Here is a 20,974-nt window from a genome sequence, read left to right as displayed (position 1 = left end):
GCGGACATGGCACCTTAAAGTATCTACTTCATATGGGAATGGTGAGGACTTCATTAAATAAGATAAGGGATACAGACTACACAGTACCTGATCATCCAATGTTTGCTTCATTATCTTTCTCTGAGGATAAGGAAGTAGCTCACTGGTAACAGTATACAGCAAACATGTATTAAATGACCACACATGTATTAAATGAATGAAGTTCAAAGTGAAATCAGCTTAGAATGTTTTTAAAATTCAAAATTCTCAATCATATGACTGCCAAGACCCAGCACTGTCATTTTTAAGCATAACAATATTTTGAGAAAAAGACAATTACTTCCTCATTTTATTCATTTGCTTTTTCTAGTGCTTTAATAAATCATTTGCATAGGTAAATACATTTAGTTAGAGCTACAAGACAACACGTAAACTAGACAAGAAACGATGAAAACTAGAAAAGGCATTCCAGATCTTTTCAAAATAACTATATTGAGGAAATTCTTGACTAACCGTTACCTTCAGAAATACCCCTACCCCTTCTACTACAACAATTTGTGTAACTTTCAGTGAAATCATTTATACTACAGTTTATCCTGAACATTTTCTTATACTCCTTGAAAGCCTTACTTCAAAAACAAGAAGTCTCCATATAATTCTGTAAATAAATAGTAAATGTTATTGTACCTGAGCTTAAGAATTTTAACTTGTCTGCACTGGTTTATTAATTTCTAAAGTAAAACCTGAAATTAACGTTCATTTCTGGACTGTAACTACTGATAGTCATTAGAGTATTTTAATATCTGATGTAAAGAAGGTTTCTGATATTAGGGAAGAGGTGACAAAATTTTCTTCAAACTCACAGGAAGGTGAGTTTGCTGTAACACAACGAGCTCTTAATTACCTGAGCTACTCAAGGGGACACTTGGGCAGGTTACTCAGTTGGGAACCCTGCTTGCCTTGACTCTGGAGATGTGTGTCTGAAGACGTTGACCCCACAGGCAGCCCTTTCTCAAGATGCCCCCCACTCTCTCTGCTCTGCCCACTTCTCAGGCTGTGCTCAGCTGAAGCCACCAACCTCAGGACAGGGCCATGGTCTTCGAGGGCCCAGCAGCAATGTGCAGGGCTGAAGGACAGGGCATTGGTCGGGGAGAAAGAAAGGTGCTTTTACGAAGGGATTTCTGATGGAGGACCAAGGTGTTAAGGAGATGGAATAATGTCGAAAGAATATTAAAATCTAAGGCTGCACAAGGCATTGTAAACAGCAATGATCTTTCTTAGAAACGTTAGAATTCTGTTGCATCAAAAGAGCACATATAATCCAGGATTGGCATAAAAATACCTGAGGAGTTATTTTTCTCTAGGCAACAAAGTGTTGTTTCTGTTTTTAGCAAAAGTTCGTCCACGCCTAAATTGATTTTAATCTTTTAAGTCGATTTTTAATAAAGTGAGCAACAAAAGAATTATGGATTTTAATACTGATCATATCAATTTATTACTAATTTTGGACTTCCCCTTAGTTCCCTATATAAAAATGATGGGTTTCTCAGTGGTAGTTACAATAGCTTTTAAAGATAATTAAGATGAAAACCATAAATAACCAGAAAGTAAATGAAGCAAATTGTTCAATGAGATAATCACACTAAAGTATATTAATATTCTTCTGTAAATTTTTAGGTTGTTAAAGTAAAATTATCGTAATCTAGCATATTATGAAACGTTATAAAAGATTTCAATCTTTGAAAATCATGAAAGACTTCAAGATCTCATTAATGGAGTTAGAAATGTCAGCTATTATGCTACTAGTCAAGTTTGGTCTGTATTTTCTGGGCCTCTTTAGGCCAAGGATAACAATCAGGTAGAATCTGGTCATAGTCAGTGATATACATCTGAGAGCGGACAAATGCTTCCTTGTTTGGGGGTTCAGGATAAACTGTGGCTGTCTTTTCTTGGTATGCATCTTTCACAATCTAGAAATAAAAAAAGAATATTAATTATTTTAATGAATAGAGGTGATGATGAGCACATCAGAAACTTTTCATCTGATTTCATTAACAGATGAATGGATAAAGACACGGTAAATAAACACAATGGAATACTAACCAGCTATTTAAAAAAGGACAAAATAATGCCATTTGCCACAACATGGATGCAACTAGAGATTATCATACTACGTGAAATAAGTCAGAAAAAGACATATGCCATATGATACCAATTATATGTAGAATCTAAAACCTGACGTAAATGAAGCTATCTATGAAAGAGAAACAGACTCATGGGCACAAAGAACAGACTTGTGGTTGCCAAGGGGAGGACTGAAGTAGGGGATTGAGGTCAGCAGGTGTCAGGTATTATCAGTATACACAGGATAGAAAAACAGCAAGGTCCTACTGCAGAGCACAGGGAATTATATTGAATATGATAACCATAACAGAAAAGAATATAAAAAAGAAAGTGTGTGTATGTGTGTGTGTGTGTGTATATATATATATATATAACTGCATTGCTTTGCTGTACAGCAGAAATTAATACAACAGTGTAAATCAACTATACCTCCATTAAAAAAAACAAATTTTATATCTGTTTCAAAAGATTAAAATAATTTACATCTTGCCTGTTCCCAAAAACTTCAGTGTATTAAAATAAGAACACATGATCACAAAGATATAAAGTGAAAAGGCAATCATGTAACAAGAGGAGACTATGATGTCAGCAACAAAGGAAAGTGTGGCTGCCAGAGATTTACTCATGGGTGAACCTACCAGAAATTCTCAGATGAGTCAGTCTTAAAAGCCTTGAAATGACCTGACTGATAGTTAACTTGAACTCAATACCTTAAACAGAGTTTGAACTCAGATATCCTGCACTTTGAGCAATCTCAATTAATGAGCCTCCTACAGAATCTCTATTCATCCCACAGTTAAGGCGATGCTCACCCTAATCTGTGGGGCTCCGGGGGCAGTCTCCGCGCCCCCTGACTGGTGTCACAGAACCTTGTCTCCACGCCTTTCTGTCATAGTGCCCATTCTAGTCCCCGGCCAGGGTGATCCTCAGCACTTTCTCCTTTCATAGTTGTCGCCTGACATGTCACACTTTTCCTAACTTTACTTGGTCCCACATGGTTACACATGAAGCTTTTATTCTTTAAAACTCAAAAACAAACACACAAAAAACTTCCTCTCAAGTCAATTTCAAACCTTCCCTTCCCATCATGTATCAATTTGATTCACCTCACTTTGCTGAGAAAATTCCAACTAATCAGAGAAAACTCTCAATTTCTCATCATCTCAAACTATCTCCTCCATGTCTTGACATTTTCTCCTCCCCTGTGCTGAGAAAAACGGATTCCACTGTCAAAATTAATCACTCCCCATGTGGTCTTTAATTCACTCCAGTTTTTTAAGAATGCAATCCTTAAAGAGCTGTTTGTGTGACAGACTTATTTGAATAAGTGTGATTTTGAAGAATATTAGAATGATTAACTATCTCTTCTCAATGTAAAATTATGCAATTCTGAAAAATTAAAGTTATAAAGACTGTGCTATATTATGGATAAACGCTTATAAAAAATAGGGATCAAAGTATGTGAATACATGCTTATACCTTATTATAATGATGTTAGAAAAGAAAGCAACCCAATGAAAAAAGACTGCAACCAAACACACCAAAATAAAGGATGACAATCCTTGCATTAGAAAAGTAGAATATCAGGTATTTTCCACTTTCCAGAGTGCCTATGAGATGGTATTACTATGTTTTAACAGATATACTTGAGTTACAATTCACTGACGACCAAATTCAACCATTTCAAGCATACAATCCAATTACCTCTGTAAATTCAGAGTGTTAGGCAACTGTTACTACATCCAGTTTCAGAACATTTCCATCACCCCAAAAAGTTCCCCTGTGCCTCTTTTGCAATGGCTGTATCACTTTTATAATAAAATGTTCTGTTTCATTCCTGACCCAGACTCTGTGCAAATCCACTCCTCTTTCTGCTCCCAGGACACACTGTATTCACAATGCTCTCCATCAGTGAAATATTCACTCTCTCCTCCTCGTCAATGCCAGACTCTCTGGAGAGTGGCTTATATATTGTTGCTTTCCTAATTCTCCCCGACTTCCCAACTTCTTGCGGGACTGTGATTGTGTTTGTAAAAGTTTCTGAAAGCTTCCTAAGCACTAAATAAATGTCTTCCTCTGTTCTTATCACTGGGATTTGGTTCCATCATTCATAACTTCCACCCCCACCCTGAAACAGTGTCTTCTCTAATTTCTGACAAGCAGCTCAGTTCTGAGCCTCTTCTTTTTACTGGTCCCCTTTTTAACTGGTTTCTTTCTTCTCTCTCTGGTCAGAATAATGAACTGTGTTCTAGCCTCAGTTTTCTTCTGTTGCCCCTTGCTCTCTTGGTGACCTCAACTACTTTGAGAGCTTCCCCTGCTACCACATATAAATGATCCCCCATCTTTACATCCAGCCTCTCTTTAAGTTTCAGTCATCACCATCTACTTGTTAGAATCGTACATCTGAATGTACCATGGATGCCGCAACCTTCAGTCTACTACACCACCTTCCTCTCTGAAGCTGATTCTTTGTCCTGGTTTCTTAACTTCTGTTTATGCACTCAGCTTTTCTTTTTTCCCCTTTATAGGTGTGATACCTGAGTGCTGTCCTTCATTGTCTTATTTTCTCCTCCAATCACATGCTACTCCTTTTCACTGAAATCTTAAAAGGGAACTTAAAATGACAATGTGATGTTTGGTGTGTTAATAATTCAAACTATTGAGAGTTTAAAACTAGTAGATACAAATTAGGAGAAATTAGGAGCATGTTAATTTGGGCTTCCTTGATGGCTCAGACAGTAAAGAATCTGCCTGCAACGCAGGAGACCCAGGTTCGATCCCTGGGTTGGGAAATCCCCTGGAGAAGGGAATAGCTACCCACTCCAGTCTTCTTGCCTGGAGAAATGTCGGAGTCCTTTGTACTCTCCTGCTGTCCTTCATCATCTTACTTTCTCCTCTGATCATATGCTACTCCTTTTCATCGAAATCTTCAAAAGGAACTTAACATGACAATGTGATGTTCCATGCACTAATACTCCAAACTATTAGGGGTTTAAAACTAGTAGAGACAAATTGGGACAAACCATGAGGATACTCTTCCATGAATAGATAACCAAGCAGAGTTATTTAAAGGTTTTTTGTTTGTTTGTTTTGATTACTTGGTTTTTGAAGCACTTACTTTCAATCAACAAGATAAATAATGATGTATGAATCCTAAGCGGGACTGTTTTGATCAATTTGCTAATAAATTTTTGCTTTCAGCCAGGAGCAATTCTGCCTCCAAGTGGACATTTGGCAATGTCTGGAGACGTTTTCAGTTGTCACACCTGTTGCAGAGGCTACTGGTGTCTGGTGAATAAGGACCAGGGATGCTGCTAAACCATCTATAATCCCTGAGTAGCCCCCACAACAAAGAGTTACCCAGTGCACAGAGTCATGTGCACAGGCCTGAGGTTGAGAAATTCCAGTTTCAACATGTGACTGCTCCTGTGGGCTGAAGTGCCCCAAAATGCGATGCCTTAACCTCCAGTACCTCAGGGTGGGACTGCATTTGGAGACAAGGCCTTTAGAGAGATAATTAAGCTAAAATGAGACTGTTTGGGTGAGCCCTAACCCAAGCTGACTGGTGTTCTTATAAGAACGGAAAATATGGACACACAGAGAGCCCCCAAGGATGGGCACACACAGAAGAAAGGCCACAAGAGGACCCACTGAGAAGGTGGTCATCAACAAACCAAGGAGAGGCCTCCAAAGAAACTGGACCTGCCAACCCCTTTCATCCTAGATCTCCAGCCTCCAGATCTGTGAGAAAGTAAATTTCTGTTATGTAAGTCACCCAGCTGGTGGCAGTTTACTATGGCAGCCCTAGCAGATGAATACAACCACCCTACAAAAAAGTCCATTTCTCTCTCATCTTAGTTACAGAAAATTACGGTTCTTCTTGACTAGCTCCTTGAAGAGTTCATCTGCCACCCCAACAGCTTTGAGTTCTCTGTTCTCACTGTTTTGCTTCCTGCCCAATTTAATCAACTGTGATTTTTAAGATGTCGCATATCACAGAGACTTGGGTGGTTAAAGGCCTAAACATCACTCTATCATACTTGCAATATTGTGGTGACTATCATAGTGTTATATGAAAAATACCAAACAAAAAAGGGTGAAGTTGGGGAAGCTTAGCTGAAATGAAAGCCTGATGAATTACTTCAATTCTGGGAGAGAAAAAGAAGGGTAGGGGAATCAAAGATTCAACCCATGCCGAAGGATCAAATACACTTCCTACGCTCTGTCAGGGCACCATGCCTCATTTCTCTGACTTCTGGCATAAGCAGTGGACACAGACATTTCAAGGAAGTGCATTTTTACTACCATTTTACTGTCTAAATATGCACACTTAGCCATAGAAGGAAGGAAAAACAATGAGACTTGAACCACAGTGGTTTTACCTTTTCTGCAATTTTCAGAGAAACATCTCTAATGGTGTCCAAAGGAGGATAAAGCCGGCCCTCCTCCAAGTGTTTATCTGATACTTGCTGAGCTATGACCTTAAAAAAAAAAAAAAAGACAAAAAAAACCTTCATATTATACAACGTGGTAGTTGTGAGGAAAATGCTGAATATCGTTACAGATAAAAGCAGATCACATGAATGTCATGGGCACTTGCATGTCTCCCTCTCTCAATGGAAAATGGAGCTCAGAGAGACTTAGAGACTGGTGTGTGTATGCAAATGTTTTTGGAGACTGGGAGGAGAAGATAATTAGTGAAAAAGATGGTGATAAGCATCTGGGTTTCCTCTTAACTCAGTTCCTCTTCTACTGCACCGTGAAATGCTGGCAGCTTTCTGACCCGATGCACTAGAGCCCCGGGGGCAGAGGAGTAAGGAATTCAGAGGACGATGAGAGACGTGATAGGAAAGGGCCTGGAAGCAGAGGGGGGAGAGGTCGGTCATGCCTTACTCCCAGCTCATGTACTCTTACATGGGAGGCAGACAGGAGACTGAGAAAGCTATTTCTGAGTCACACTGCAGAGCAGGATATTAATGTTACACAGATTTTGGATCATGTGAACCATCTAACCAGCTTCAGCATGGGCTGTCCCCACACACTCCCTGTTTCTAAAGGAAACAGTGTAGACATAAAAATGTGCTACAAGGGTAGATATTTTACGTTAAATGTTCTTATCACACAGACACACACACATAATAAAGAGGGTGGGAAAAACTTCTGGAGATAATATATTTGTTTATGGTATGGATTGTGGTGATGGCTTCAAAGGTGTATATTTATCTCTAAACTCAAGTTGAAAGATTTGTGGCTTTTTGTCAATCATACCTCAATGAAATAGCTTACAAATGAGACAAAGTGACATCATGAGCTTCTTGATGTGATGTACCAAGAAGGATATGATTATTGGGCCAACTAAACCAAACCCTATAACCACATAACTTGAATTAAATCATGAGGAACACTGCGAAAAACAACTAGCCTGTGCTCTTCAAAATGCCATTGCCAGAAAAGACACAGAGAGGCTGAGATGTTCCTGCATATGAAAAGAGCACTCTGCAAGTTATAAAGGTCTTTTATAAATAACTGACAAAATTTGAATTTGGATTATACATTAGATAGCATTGCTGCTGCTGCTGCTGCTAAGTCGCTTCAGTCGTGTCTGACTCTGTGCGGCCCCATAGACGGCAGCCCACCAGGCTCCCCCGTCCCTGGGGTTCTCCAGGCAAGAACACTAGAATGGGTTGCCATTTCCTTCTCCAATGCATGAAAGTGAAAAGTGAAAGTGAAGTCGCTTAGTCGTGTCCGACTCCTAGCGTCCCCGTGGACTGCAGCCCACCAGGTTCCTCCGTCCATGGGATTTCCCAGGCAAGAGTACTGGAGTGGGGTGCACTATATGAATATTAAAATTAGCTGGGTTTTCAGTTATCCAGTGACTTACATGAATCACAGTCTCCTCCAGGTGCTGTTGTCAGGGGGATGCCCTCTACAGTCATCTGGGCAGACATTAGAGAGGGTGGGGAAAGTGATTTAGGAGGAGGGTGTGATGGCAGGAGGACCAGGTCTGCCTCCCAGATGTGAACCGGAAACAGGAGACTGTTTCAGGCTGCTGTACAGACTACTTGGGAGTCTGTATTGCTGACCCTGAACACTCTAAGTCCAAGAGACTGTCCAGAGGACCAAGAAAGCCAAAAATCTCTTTGTGATATAAAAATCTGCAGCAATAATCTTTGGGACTGGTGCCAATCTGTGGGATTTCTAGTTCCATAAGAGAGCCAACTAGCATTTTGACAATAATCCTAACAGTTACTAGATATGTGGTGGCCAAACAAAACATTCACCGAGATCTCTTACATGCTACTTTTGTTAACTACAAAATAGAGACAAGAGCATTCTTCTTTTTGTGCACTCTAAAGGCTGTAGAAAATTCTTAAAGAGATGAGAATACCAGACTACCTGACCTGCCTCCTGAGAAACCTATATGCAGGTCAAGAAGCAACAGTTAGAACCGGACATGGAACAACAAACAGGTTCAAAACTGGGAAAGGAGTATGTCAAGGCTATATATATTGTCACCCTGCTTATTTAACTTATATGCAGAGTGCATCATGAGAAATGCCAGGCTGGATGAATCACAAGCTGGAATCAAGACTGCAGGAGAAATATCAACAACCTCACATATGCAGATACCACTCTAATGGCAGAAAGCAAAGAAGAACTAAAAAGCATCTCGGTAAGAGTGAAAGAGGACAGTGAAAGAGCTGGCTTAAAACTCAACATTCAGAAAGACAAGGTCATGGCATCTGCTCCCATCACTTCATGGCGAAAAAATTGAAACAGTGACAGACTTTATTTTCCTGGGTTCCAAAATCACTGCAGGCAGTGACTACAGCCATGAAATTAAAAGACGCTTGCTCCTTGGAAGAAAATCTGTGACAAACCTAGACAGTGCATTCAAAAGCAGAGACTTTACAGACAAAGAGCCATTTAGACAAAGCTATAGTTTTTCCTGTAGTCATTTACGGATGTGAGGGTTGGACCACAAGGAAGGCTGAGCACCAAAGAACTGATAATTTTGAATCATGGTGCTGGAGAAGACTCTTGAGAATCCCTTTGACAGCAAGAGAATCAAAACAGTCAATCCTAAAGGAAATCAACCCTGAATATTCATTGGAAGGACTGATGCTGAAGCTGAAGCTCCAATTCTTTGGCCACCTGATGTGAAGAACCAACTCATTGGAAAAGACCCTGATGCTGGGAAAGATTGAAGGCAGGAGGAGAAGGAGACAGCAGAGGATGAGATGGTTGGATGGCATCACCAACTCAATGGACATGAGTTTGAGTAAGCTTCGGGAGATAGTGAAGGACAGGGAAGCCTGGCGTGCTGCAGTCCAAGGGGTCCCAGAGAGTCAGAGAAGACTTAGCCACTGAACAACAAGAGGCGTGTCTATAGTATTGTATTCTCACTGATAAATACTAGTGACTAGTTTTATTTAATTGAATAAGTATTTAGTAAGTTTCTGCTATGTGTTTTAGCATGGTGTTAGGTGCTACTGGTCTTCTGAAAGATGTATATGGGAGACCTTCTGTTTTTACAGAATATCACATATGATTTAGTTATAAGGCAAGACTTGACTGTTTGATATGTGAAACACTTGAAAGCATAATACAGCGAGGAATCAAATGAAATATCAAAGAGTTTGCTAAAAATAGTCATGGCTAAGGAGAAAGATAAAAATAATTCAGAGCAGTCACAGAAAGAGCCAAGGATGAGGCAGGACTTAAGCCAGGATCTGAAGATAGGCTTAGACCAGTGGAGAAGGAATCATTTCAGGTCAAGGCGATACATAGGGCAGTCCCATGGCTGTTCCTGGGCGTGGTATATTTCAAGGCTTTGGGATTAGGGAGGATAAAAAGAAGGGCAGTCTTCCAAGCTTTGGAGCCTGCTTACAAAGTGGGTGTCACAAAGAGAAATGCGGATATTGAGGGTGAGGGAAGACGAAAGATGGTTTTTTCACATCTTTATTTAAAGAAACAACAGGGCATTTTGGTGGAAATACCCATCGGGTCACAGGAGATGTGGTAAAAGATAAGAACAGAGATACACATATTTGGCCCCTTTCAGAATGACGACAATGGAAACGAAAGAAAGAGTGAGATCTCTGAAAGCAGAAATTAAAAGAGAAAAATGAGAACAAAAGATAATGAATTTTGGGAAGAAGCTTAGTCAATAGGTAACTACTAGAGAGCACAGGGAATGCTCTGTGGTGACCTGAAAGGGATGGAAATCCAAAAAAGAGAGGATCCATGTATGCATGTGGCTGATTCACTTTGCTGTACAGCAGAAACTAATACAACATTGTAAAGCAACTGTACTCTATTAAATTTTTTTAAAGGGACTTGAAAGGGACACAAAGAAACCACTGATGTGGCATAAGAAACAGAAATATTAAGAAGAAAGAAATGTAAGAAGAAAGTAATCTAAGAAGAAAGTAATGAAAAGGCCAAAAGATTCAGCCCGAGAGAGCATTGGCTAGAAATCTGTCACTAGAGGGTGCTGGAGTTATTTAGGAAAGAAATCACTGGCAGCTGTAAAAGATCATCTTTCTTCTTCTGATGTGGCTGCTATAAAAGACAATGACTACATTTTCCTTAATGTAAGAACAACTTTGAAAGCTCTCAGTAAGTAGACATCTACTTACGTTTAACATGACTTTTTGAGTCCGAGAAGCTCTGAAACCCTGGCCATCATGCAGTGAGAACAAAGAGACCGAGCAGGAGGGCTGACAGACAGATGTTCTCATGGAATGACAAGTGCGAAACCCTGGGGTTGTGCTCCTTGAGATCACGCCAGTAACATACACATCTTTCACGGTGGGGAGAAAAGCCGGTATGTGTGATGAAATCATGAGAACGTTAATCAGTTTGGATGTGGTTCGGTTCAGTTAGCATGTTGCGCAGTGGGTTGATTTTAAGAGAAGAAACTCGCTTAAATTTCTCCCCATGAATTGCATCCTCCTCAAAAGTATCAACCAGATGAACACTCCGATTATCACAAGCTCATGATTTCACAAATGAAGGTCCAACCACTGTGTCATCCTCCCGAAGCTTGGGCGGGAAGGGAAACTGATGGGAGCCTGAGGTTCCCATTAGCTCTTGTGCTAGGAGTAATAAATTCCTCTATCTCTGACCTAGGAGTTCTATGTCCTTTGCCGGCATCTGTGAATCTGTGGCAGGCTGACTTGCTAGCCTGCAAGTAAGGTTGAATTTTTGGCTTCCCTGGTAGCTCAGTGGTAAAGAATGAACCGGACAATGCAGGAGATGCAGGTTTGATCCCTGGGTCAGGAAGATCCCTTGGAGAAGGAAACGGCAACCCACTCCAATATTCTTGCCTGGGAAATCCCATGCACAAAGGAGCCTGGCAGGCTACAGTCCATGGGGTTGCAAAAGAGTCAGACACGACTTAGTGACTAAATAACAAAGGTGAAATTTCAGGTCCTTCAGCGTGCCAAACAGGAGTGTAACACAGCGTCCTTACTGGGTCTGCTGTGTGTTCTGTGAATCTTTCCTGAAGGCCCACAGAAGTCCTTTTTTTTACAAACACCAAACTCTCTGTTTTAATTTCTTCTTAGCTGAAATACTAGAGTGGTTGCTGTATTCTGCACTGAACCCTGAATGATAAACATTTCTTCACTATACCAAATCAGACTTTTATTTCAAATCATGAAAATGTCATCATTTAGGAAGGTTCTCCATAGAAATCTTCTCCATAGAAGATTCTCCAAATCTTATTTCATGATTTGGAAACAAAAATTTTAATTTTCTCATTATTGTCACAGAACTTGATCAAAATTTGCAGATTTTTTTTTTTTTTTCAAGTTCCTTCTCTTGAACTCTGTTAATGAGAATGCAAACTGGTACAGCCACTGTGGAAAATAGTATGGAAGTTTCTCAGACTAAAATTAGAACTACCATATGACCCAGAAATTCTTCAGAGTGTATGTGTATATATATCCAGACAAAACTATAATTTGAAAAAATACACATGTCCCTATGTTCAGAGCAGCATTATTTACAACTGCCATGATATGGACGTAACATAAGTGTCATCAAGATGAATGGCTAAAGAAGATGTGGTATATGCATATAATGGAACACTACTCAGCCATAAAAAAAGTGAAAATTTGCCATTTGCAGCAACAGAGATAGACTTGAAGGACCTTATGCTATGTGAAATAAGTCAGGCAAAGAAAGATAAATGTTGTATGATGTCACTTATATGTGGAACCTAAAAAATGCAACAAAATAGAGAATATGACAAAGCAGCAGCAGACTCATGGACACAGACAACAAACTAGTGGTTACCAGTGGGGAGAGGGAAGGAGGAGTGGCAAAACAGAGGTGGGATTAAGAGGCACAAACTATTGTGCACAAAACAAGCTACAAGGACATATTGTACAGCACGGGAATACAGCCAATATTTTATAATAGGCACAGATGGAGTATAACTGTTGAAAATTGTGGATCATTATGTTGTACACCTGTAATTTATATAATATTGTACATCAATTTAAAAAAGGTCCCTTTTAAGGGATCAGAACACAGTCTTTCTGCAGGCTACAGAAGAACAATGCTTACCAGTGACTCGCTGTGAACTTACAACCCACCCCTTACTCCCCTGGGGGAAAGATTTGATCCTCGGACTTTACACCTTCTAGGGGGTGAGCTGAGATGCAGATGGCCTACAACGAGCTGATCTGAGATTTCACAGCCTTGACAAACAGACAGTATTTTACAGTACCTCAGCAGTGGTGAGAAAAGTCTTATCCGTGATATGCCTCAGTCCACACGCCACGACACCAAGAGCAACTCCAGGGAACACGTAGGAATTGTTGCCTTGGCCAGGATAAAGAGTCTTTCCACTCGGAAGGGTAACGGGATCAAAAGGACTGCCGCTGGCAAAAATGGCGCGACCCTGCAAGACAGACACGCAACCGTGAAAAGAGGCAGGGTGTCTTCAAACAGATGGATCCTAAGAGAATAGTGCAAGTATTTAGTACTTAGAAAGAGGTCTAATTTTTCATTGACTCCCTAGGAAGTGTGAATGAGCAAGTTCTCATGATGTTGGTGGTAAATTCTGAAGTGGGTGCTGATTTTTCTCTATCTTCCTCTCTCCTCCAAGGAGAAGCGTACAAAGTACAGGAGACCCCAAGACCACCACCTGTTGCTGGCGGTGGTCCAACACACAGGGCCATCAACCATCTCTAGCCTAGAGGCTTCCACTTATAGGCTTCTGAAGACAAAAATGATGTGTTGGGGTTTGAGTCTTAGAAAGGCTGACATTATAGGTTAGAGTTTACTTCCATGTAATCACTGGGACAAATTTTATACATTGTAAACAATTATCTGGAAAGTCTCATAGGAAAAAAAATTCACTAGCACAAGAGGGATTAGCAAATAAGAATAAATTATCAATAATTATAAAAAATAGTCTTTATATTTTTTCCCCTAGTCTTAATATTGGGTTGGCCAAAAAGTTCATATGGAAAAACTCAAACAAACTTTTTGACCAACCCAATATTTTCTCATGTTTTTGAGGAACCTCGTATTTACAAGTTTTAAGACAGCATGAACTCAGGGCCTGTCAGGGGCTAGACTCCAGACTGCCAGTCAAAGCGAGGGGGCATCTGTGTGATCTGGAAGGCGATATAGATGAAACGACTCAGTTCTCAAAAACAGGGATAGAAAACCCTCAACAAATAAACATCACAGTCTAAGAAATGCCCTTGAAAAGCATAAACAGCACTAAATCCCAACGTGAACGTAAAGTCACTCAGTTGTGTCCGACTCTTTGCAACCCCATGGACTGTAGCCCACCAGGCTCCTCCGTCCATGGGATTTTCCAGGCAAGAGTACTGGAGTGGGTTGCCATTTCCTTCTCCAAATCCCCAAAGTACAGTTTAAATGGAAATAGACTGAATTATAAATTTCATCCCTCTTACACCTAGAGTCTAAATCCATTATGATATTATATTAACTTGCTCAGATGGAAAAGCATCTGCCTACAATGCAGGAGACCTGGGTTCAATTCCTGGGTCGGGAAGACCTCCTGGAGAAGGAAATGGCAACCCACTCCAGTATTCTTGCCTGGAAAATCCCATGGACGGAGGAGCCTGGTAGGCTACAGTCCATGGGGTTGCAAAGAGTTGGACATGACTGAGCAACATCACTTCACTTCACTTCACCTTTTCTATAAAGGTAAAGTATAATACAAATCAACCTTATTTGGGATATAAAAAGAGGAAAATAGATGAGGAAAAAAAAAGAAATTCTCATCTACATGTTTATCAGACACTTGTCATATTTTTCACAAAAGTAGGTTTTGTTTTCAGACAAGTCTGATACCATCAGCTCTGACTAGGAGATAAAATGTTCTATTATAAGCAAATCTCTAATGTAACTAAATTATCATTTACATACATAATTGATATATATCCTTGAAAATTGTATTTGAGAAAGAGACCTGCAACATAATATACACACTTGTTTATTGCTCTCCTGTCCTTCACTCTTTCTCCTGCTTATCACTCTACAGTCATTGTATTTTATGGATATTATGTGTGTGTACTCAGTCATGTCCAAGTCTTTGTGATGCTATGGACTGTAGCCTACCAGGCTCCTCTGTCCATGGGATTCTCCAGGCAAGAACACTGGAGTGGGTTCCCATTTCCTCCTCCAGGGGATTTTTCCATCTCAGGGATCGAACCCGCCTTTCCTGCACTGCACGTGGATTCTTTACCACTGAGTCACCTGGGAAGCCCAAGGTATTAAATAAGTAATGGCTAAATAGTCTCATCGATACAGACTGTCAATATGGAGAAGGAAACCTCTCCACAGCATTTTGATATAATTATTATTTTTCAGCATTCAAGAATCTTCTTGTATTTTGCATTTTGAACCTTTCCTAATAACTTTTCACCTGTGCTTGCAGCAGTAGAGACACACACCCAGCAACAGGCAGCCCATTTCTTGTTCTGTAATCCTTTGGCTGAACCAGTGTTTTCAGCTTCAAAATGACTTTTAATTTTATGTATAGCAACAAAGAGCATTAGGCAAAATCATGAGTTTAGGTCATTTATATCAGACACATTCAAACTTAAAAACACAACTATATAAATTTGGCTAATTTTGTTTACATCTACTATCGTTGAATCTATCAACTTTTGAGGCCTACTGAAATATGCCAAAACAAAATAAATACTTAAGCACTTATTTATTACATGCCTATTATGTGTAATGCACCATGCTAAGATTCTGTTATTGGTTGTTTTTTTTTTTTCTTTAAGGATTTGAGGACTGAGTTATGTGAGGCAATTTCCTCATCTAGAGATGGGATAAAAATTTAAATTATTTAAGGCACTGATGCCATCCCAAAGAAGAGAAATAAACAGTAGAGTAGCTCCTCTGCAAAATTTTATTAATTCTAGTAATAAGCATTTAAGGATACAATATTAAAGAAGTAAGGCCATCCAGGTTTATTTATGCATCGAGTTTGATTTATGGAGAGTGCTATATCTCTGACTTGTTTATCTTTTCTAGTTCATTTTATATTTATTTACAAATAAAAGTGTTAGATATGTGTGACTCAACCTCTATTTTGTCGCAATGACATTTTCAAGTCTCTGAAGGGGAAAAGGAGCTCTTGGCAATGTACTGGTCAAGTACATATTAATAAACACAGAGTATGAAAGTCACATGTTTTGGAAATAGTTATGTATTGAAGCTTTAAGGATGCCTATACCAACCTGGCTGGATGTCAAAATAACTGCCCAAATGCTCCACCCACAGCATCAAAATCCAAACCCAGGAGCAGTCAGCAAAGTAAAAATACGGCTGTGGTTTTATACTGTATGCTTCAGTGTTTAGGAATAGCTAGTTGAAAGTTATTTTAATAAGCATCTAGGATCAAACTTTTTCCTCTTTAACTTTTATGTTTAGATCTTAGATACTTCCAAAGCACTTAAGGAAAATTATCAATAAAACATTACAAAGTTTATTCTGTTTTATTGAAGAACAGGATTTATATGACATTCTAAAAAAGGATATGGTTCTTATCCTTCCTGACCTGTTCACTTCTCCTTCACTCTTGGTTGTAAAATGTTTAAAGGTTAACTGGCAGGCACCTTAGATACCCTGGGCTTCCCTATAAAGAATTACAATTTGACTATTAAAATATCAGTTACATGTTTTTTTTTTTCCTTTACCTTGGTCAGTTTATAGCACTGCTCTGCAGTACATTCTGCTTTACTAGTTGGATTACTCAAGGCAAAAATAATAGGTCGTTCATTGAAGTCTGCCATGTCTTTGATAATTTGTTCTGAGAATGCACCACCAATCGCAGCAACTCCTAACAGAAACAAGAAACCAGTGAACAGGACCATCATTGGTTATTTAATCCAATGCCCCCCCCAGCCCCACCAAACAATGAGACACGTCAGGTCATTTTGTAATATACCCTAAGCAATATAGAATATTTATATGAGATGTCTGTTAGTGCCAATAGCCTTTAAGGTTATAGTATCTATGGGAAAAAAAAAAAAAACAACAACAAACAGTTTTAATATTCGGCTCATGAGTAGATTTAATGACCAATCACTAGGAATTCTGATAATAGGCATTTGTATTGGAAAATAAATGTATCTAATACATATTATCTCTCTGTAAACAATTCTAGAGGTTTATTTCAGTGTCTGAGGCTACTAAGTAATCATGTTTTATAATCTAGTGCTAACACTAAAGTCAATCATCCCATTCAATGACAGAACTGAAGTATGACTCATTGAAAGAATTTGAACAGACAAATAAAGCAATTAGCATCATGAAAATTTTAAACAGTAAGATTCCTGATAGGACACATTTTATAAAAAAACAGCAATGAAGGTTTACTACAGTTGCTGTCATGGAGTAAATACTTGTTTTTATTAGGGTTCTCATCCTTATTCTCAATATTGTCATCAGTTGCACGGGAGCTTCTAGAAATGGAATGTAAGACCAAGTAAGGGCTGGCATTATATACACACAAAATAAAGGATTTAAAGCTTCAAAACTTTGAGATTTTTTTTTCCAACCACAGCAAACTCGTCCACACTAAACATCTTTCTGTGCACGTGCAGCATGGAAACTACCATGTTGTCTGCTATGGGGAAGATATAAAGACGTGAAATCACAGTCCCTATTTTCAGTCTTTCTTAACCTTGGCCCCATGAGCATTCTGGGCTGGACAATTCCTTGTTGGGGGCAGGGGTGCTTTCCTGGGCGTTGGAGGAGGTGGAACAGCATCCCTTTGCCTCCACCCAATGATGTCGGCAGCCCTGACCTTCTCCCTCCACCCGTGACAACAAAAATGTCTCCAGACTTTGCCAAATGTTTCTTAACGGGGCAAAATCACCCCCATTCGAGAGCCACTGTCTGTTTGGAATAACTGGCCTGGCAAAGTGCTGGATGTGCCAGGTATTGACAGGTTGACAGAGTTAGCAGAGGGAACCACGCCCCTCAGCTGGCATCATCGGTAGCATTAACAAGGCGGCACTGAAATTTACAAATTAAATGAATAAAATACAAATGAAAATTACAAATCTAGGCGTCTAGGGGGCACTTCAGGGAATAGGGAACTTTGTGGAATTCCAAGACCAGAATTTCAAAAAGCTGAAGAATGTCTCAAAAATTATCAGCAAGAGGACTTCCCTGGTGGTACAGTGGACAGGAATCCCACCTGCCAGTGTAGGGGTCACGGTTGGATCCCGGGTGTGGGAGGAGCCCACACGCCATGGCAACTAAGCCCGTGGACCACAGCTACTGAAGGACCACGTGGCCCACAGCCCTTGCTCCACAGCAAGTAAAGCTACCTCGGTGAGAAGCCCGTGCACTGCAACAGGAGTAGCAACCTCTACTAGAGACTGCCCTCATGCAGCAACAAAGACCCAGTGCAGCCAAAAATAAGATAAAGCAATAAGTAATTAAAAAAAAATTAACTGTAAGGAAACAAATCAGGCCCACGTGGGGTGGGGACAGGGTTTACAGGAGAGGGAAGAAGCCAAAGCTCACCAATGAGGGCAGTTGGTTTTATATCTTGAACGATGGCTTCGAGGTTCTTCATTTCTTTATGTTCATGGGCAAACTCCTCTTTCTCTTGTGTTAAGGCAGCACGTCCCTACGTAGAGCAAATAAGAAGAAATGATAAATCTGTCAAGTGTATGAGAGTCAAGGAAGTTTCAGAGTATTACACATATTAGCAGAATTTATACTGAATAGGTTTATGTAGTATGTGTTCCAGCTGTTCTTAAAGTCTCCTCTCCAATTATCAGAGAATTATTTCATTGACTCTTGTCACAAAGGTTTATATTTCAGACAATGCTCCAAGCAATGAGGGTGTAACAGTGAACAAAATAAAGTCTTTCCCTTATTTAACTATTATTTAATATTTAAAATCCTAACTCAACAGACCCTTGCAAGAAACGAGTGTTAACAAATGGCAAAGCAAAATATCATTTAAATAAAGATACTGTTTCTTAGATATGATTTGTGTTGACGAAGCTGTGCTAGAGTGCAGAGCGGCCTTTAGTGTTTGCACAAATCCTTTACGGACCACTCACTAAGAATGGAACTTGATGCCATGTTTATGTAACACTGTGATGTTCTGAATAAGCACTAGCTTCGTGTGCTTTTATTTTGTAATGTTTTGATCATAGTTGTATCATGTATTATCTAAGAAACATCTAATTATAATATCTCAGCTATAAAAAGGAACTTAGGATGGAGGTAGGGAATGTTATCTAAAAATCTGCTTCCTTCATTTTTCCCCTGATCTTTCAGTATTTTATCTTTCCACATAATTAGTAGATCTGAAGATGAAATTCTCATCTACACTTCTATGACCAGGGATAGTATCTGCTCAAATTAGAATTCTCTTCATTTACCTATTATTCATTTTCCTTACTTCAGTGAGTTAGTCACTCATCATGTCAGACTCTTTGTGACTCCGTGGACTGTAGCCCACCAGGCTCCTCTGTCCTTGAAATTCTCCAGGCAAGAATACTGGAGCGGGTAGCTGTTCCCTTCTCCTGGGGATCTTCCCAACCCAGGGATGAAACTTCAGTCTGGTGCTTACTTCTTCAAAGGTTTAGAGATTTACTTTTCAGGATACCTACTGTCAGAGCCTCTGTTAGGTTCTTTAACAGAGAAAAAAAAAATCTCAGGATAACTATTCACCTACTCCAAAACAACCATAGTCATCTCGATCTAGTGTTATGTAATCTTGAGGGCTGCTGATAATAAGTGTATCCCTTAGAGAAGACTGAATGAACTTCAGGGTTTTGCCTCTTGGCCTTTTGGTTTCCACCTGACCAGTTTAAGTATTAAGCAAATACATTCCAACAAAGGAATAACCAATGCGGACTACGGTCAAAGGAACTACCATACGTCCTAGAGCTTTCCTTCCATGTTATATTAGTGCATTCAAGTATCACCTTTTCTTCTTTAATAACAGTCAAATAGGATAATTAATCTTTTTCTGTGATTTACTTTGGAATAGAAAACAGAACCCCCACCAAAAGGATTGTGAGGAAAAGGACATGTATAAGATGTTCAGGATTATTAACAGAATAGGAAGTACTAAAAATAGTTTTTAGAGGAGACTGCATCCCTGATTTATTTATTCTAAAAAATGCTTGCACTTACAAAACAGGAAGATTCCACACAATCCATGGTAAAACACCATGGCCCGCAGAGAGAAACATAAGAACGAGGAGGCCACAGAGAGGGCTTACTGAAGCTTCTGAGTCAGGAAACAACCCATTCTTGACCATTTAGCTGCTGACAAACAACATGCCGATGAGAACATATCCAAACTGCTTCTGGTATACAGCTTTAAATAAATTTGCATATGATCACATAAAAATGAACACCAATTCATTTTCATAAAAAAAGCTGAGTGCCGAAGAATTGACACTTTTGAACGTGGTGTTGGAGAAGACTTTTGAGAGCCCCTTGGACTGCAGGGAAATCAAACCAATCAATCTTAAGGGAAATCAATCCTGAATATTCATTGGAAGGACTGATGCTGAAGCTCCAATACTTTGGCCACGTGATGTGAAGAGCCGACTCATTGGAAAAGCTCCAGAAGCTGGGAAAGATTGAAGGCAGGAGGAGAAGGGGACGACACAGGATGAGATGGTTGGATGGCATCACCGACTCAATGGACATGAGTGTGAGCAAGCTCTGGGAAATGGTGAAGGATAGGGAAGCCTGGTGTACTACAGACCACGGAGCTGAAAAGAGTCAGACATGACTGAGCAACTGAACAACAATTCATTTTCATTATATTACTAAGCCAAGAAGTAGCCTTCTACATGAGAAAATAAAAGCAGCATGGGAGTAAAAGTCTTAGAAATGATATTACGGGCAGCTGCAATAAGTAAATTCAACCTCGTATAATATGAATGGTACCACTGCTACAAGTCAGCTATAAATAAAAGAAGAGGGTCTCGTCTGTTTATATTGAATGTGGACCTACAAATCCATAATATGAAATGAATTTAAAAGATGTTGTGAGTGAGAGACATAATCCCCATTTTTTAGTTCAGTAATTCAAAATATTTTCCTCAGCATACTGTCCCAGATTATCCCAAAGAGCAAATTAAAAATGCTTTAAATGTATTTTACAACATTGTTCTCACAGCTATTAATTATGGTCAAAATAAACTGATATAAATTGTGATAAATTTTTGGCTTAGGGACATGAATAAATACTAGTATCAGAGTCCATTCTAACAGCTAAGAACAAATACATTTATGTTACTTCTGAGAGCTTTAATAATATACAAAAAAATAAAGAAAACCTCCCCAGAAAATGCCATCTACAAATGCTGGAGAC

General features: G+C 39.5%; 1 protein-coding gene across 1 annotated transcript in view; it reads right to left on the bottom strand.

Annotated features, from left to right (window-relative positions):
• Window positions 1-326: 326 nt before the first annotated feature.
• ME1 (malic enzyme 1) overlaps window positions 327-20,974 on the bottom strand; it is a 221,658-nt gene continuing 201,010 nt past the window's right edge. Inside the window, exons 10-14 of the mRNA XM_025294822.3 lie at window positions 18,148-18,253; window positions 16,308-16,450; window positions 12,845-13,018; window positions 6,486-6,584; window positions 327-1,949 (exon numbers count right to left, since the gene is read on the bottom strand). Coding sequence (XP_025150607.2) covers window positions 1,782-1,949; window positions 6,486-6,584; window positions 12,845-13,018; window positions 16,308-16,450; window positions 18,148-18,253 — 690 coding nt within the window. The 3' untranslated portion in view covers window positions 327-1,781. The remainder of the gene's footprint in view (window positions 1,950-6,485; window positions 6,585-12,844; window positions 13,019-16,307; window positions 16,451-18,147; window positions 18,254-20,974) is intronic.

The sequence above is a fragment of the Bubalus bubalis genome, chromosome 10, assembly GCF_019923935.1.
Source record: "Bubalus bubalis isolate 160015118507 breed Murrah chromosome 10, NDDB_SH_1, whole genome shotgun sequence".
Lineage (NCBI taxonomy): Eukaryota > Metazoa > Chordata > Mammalia > Artiodactyla > Bovidae > Bubalus > Bubalus bubalis.
The sequence above is the reverse complement of the archived record's forward strand: the minus strand, read 5'-3'. Positions and strand labels throughout refer to the sequence as shown.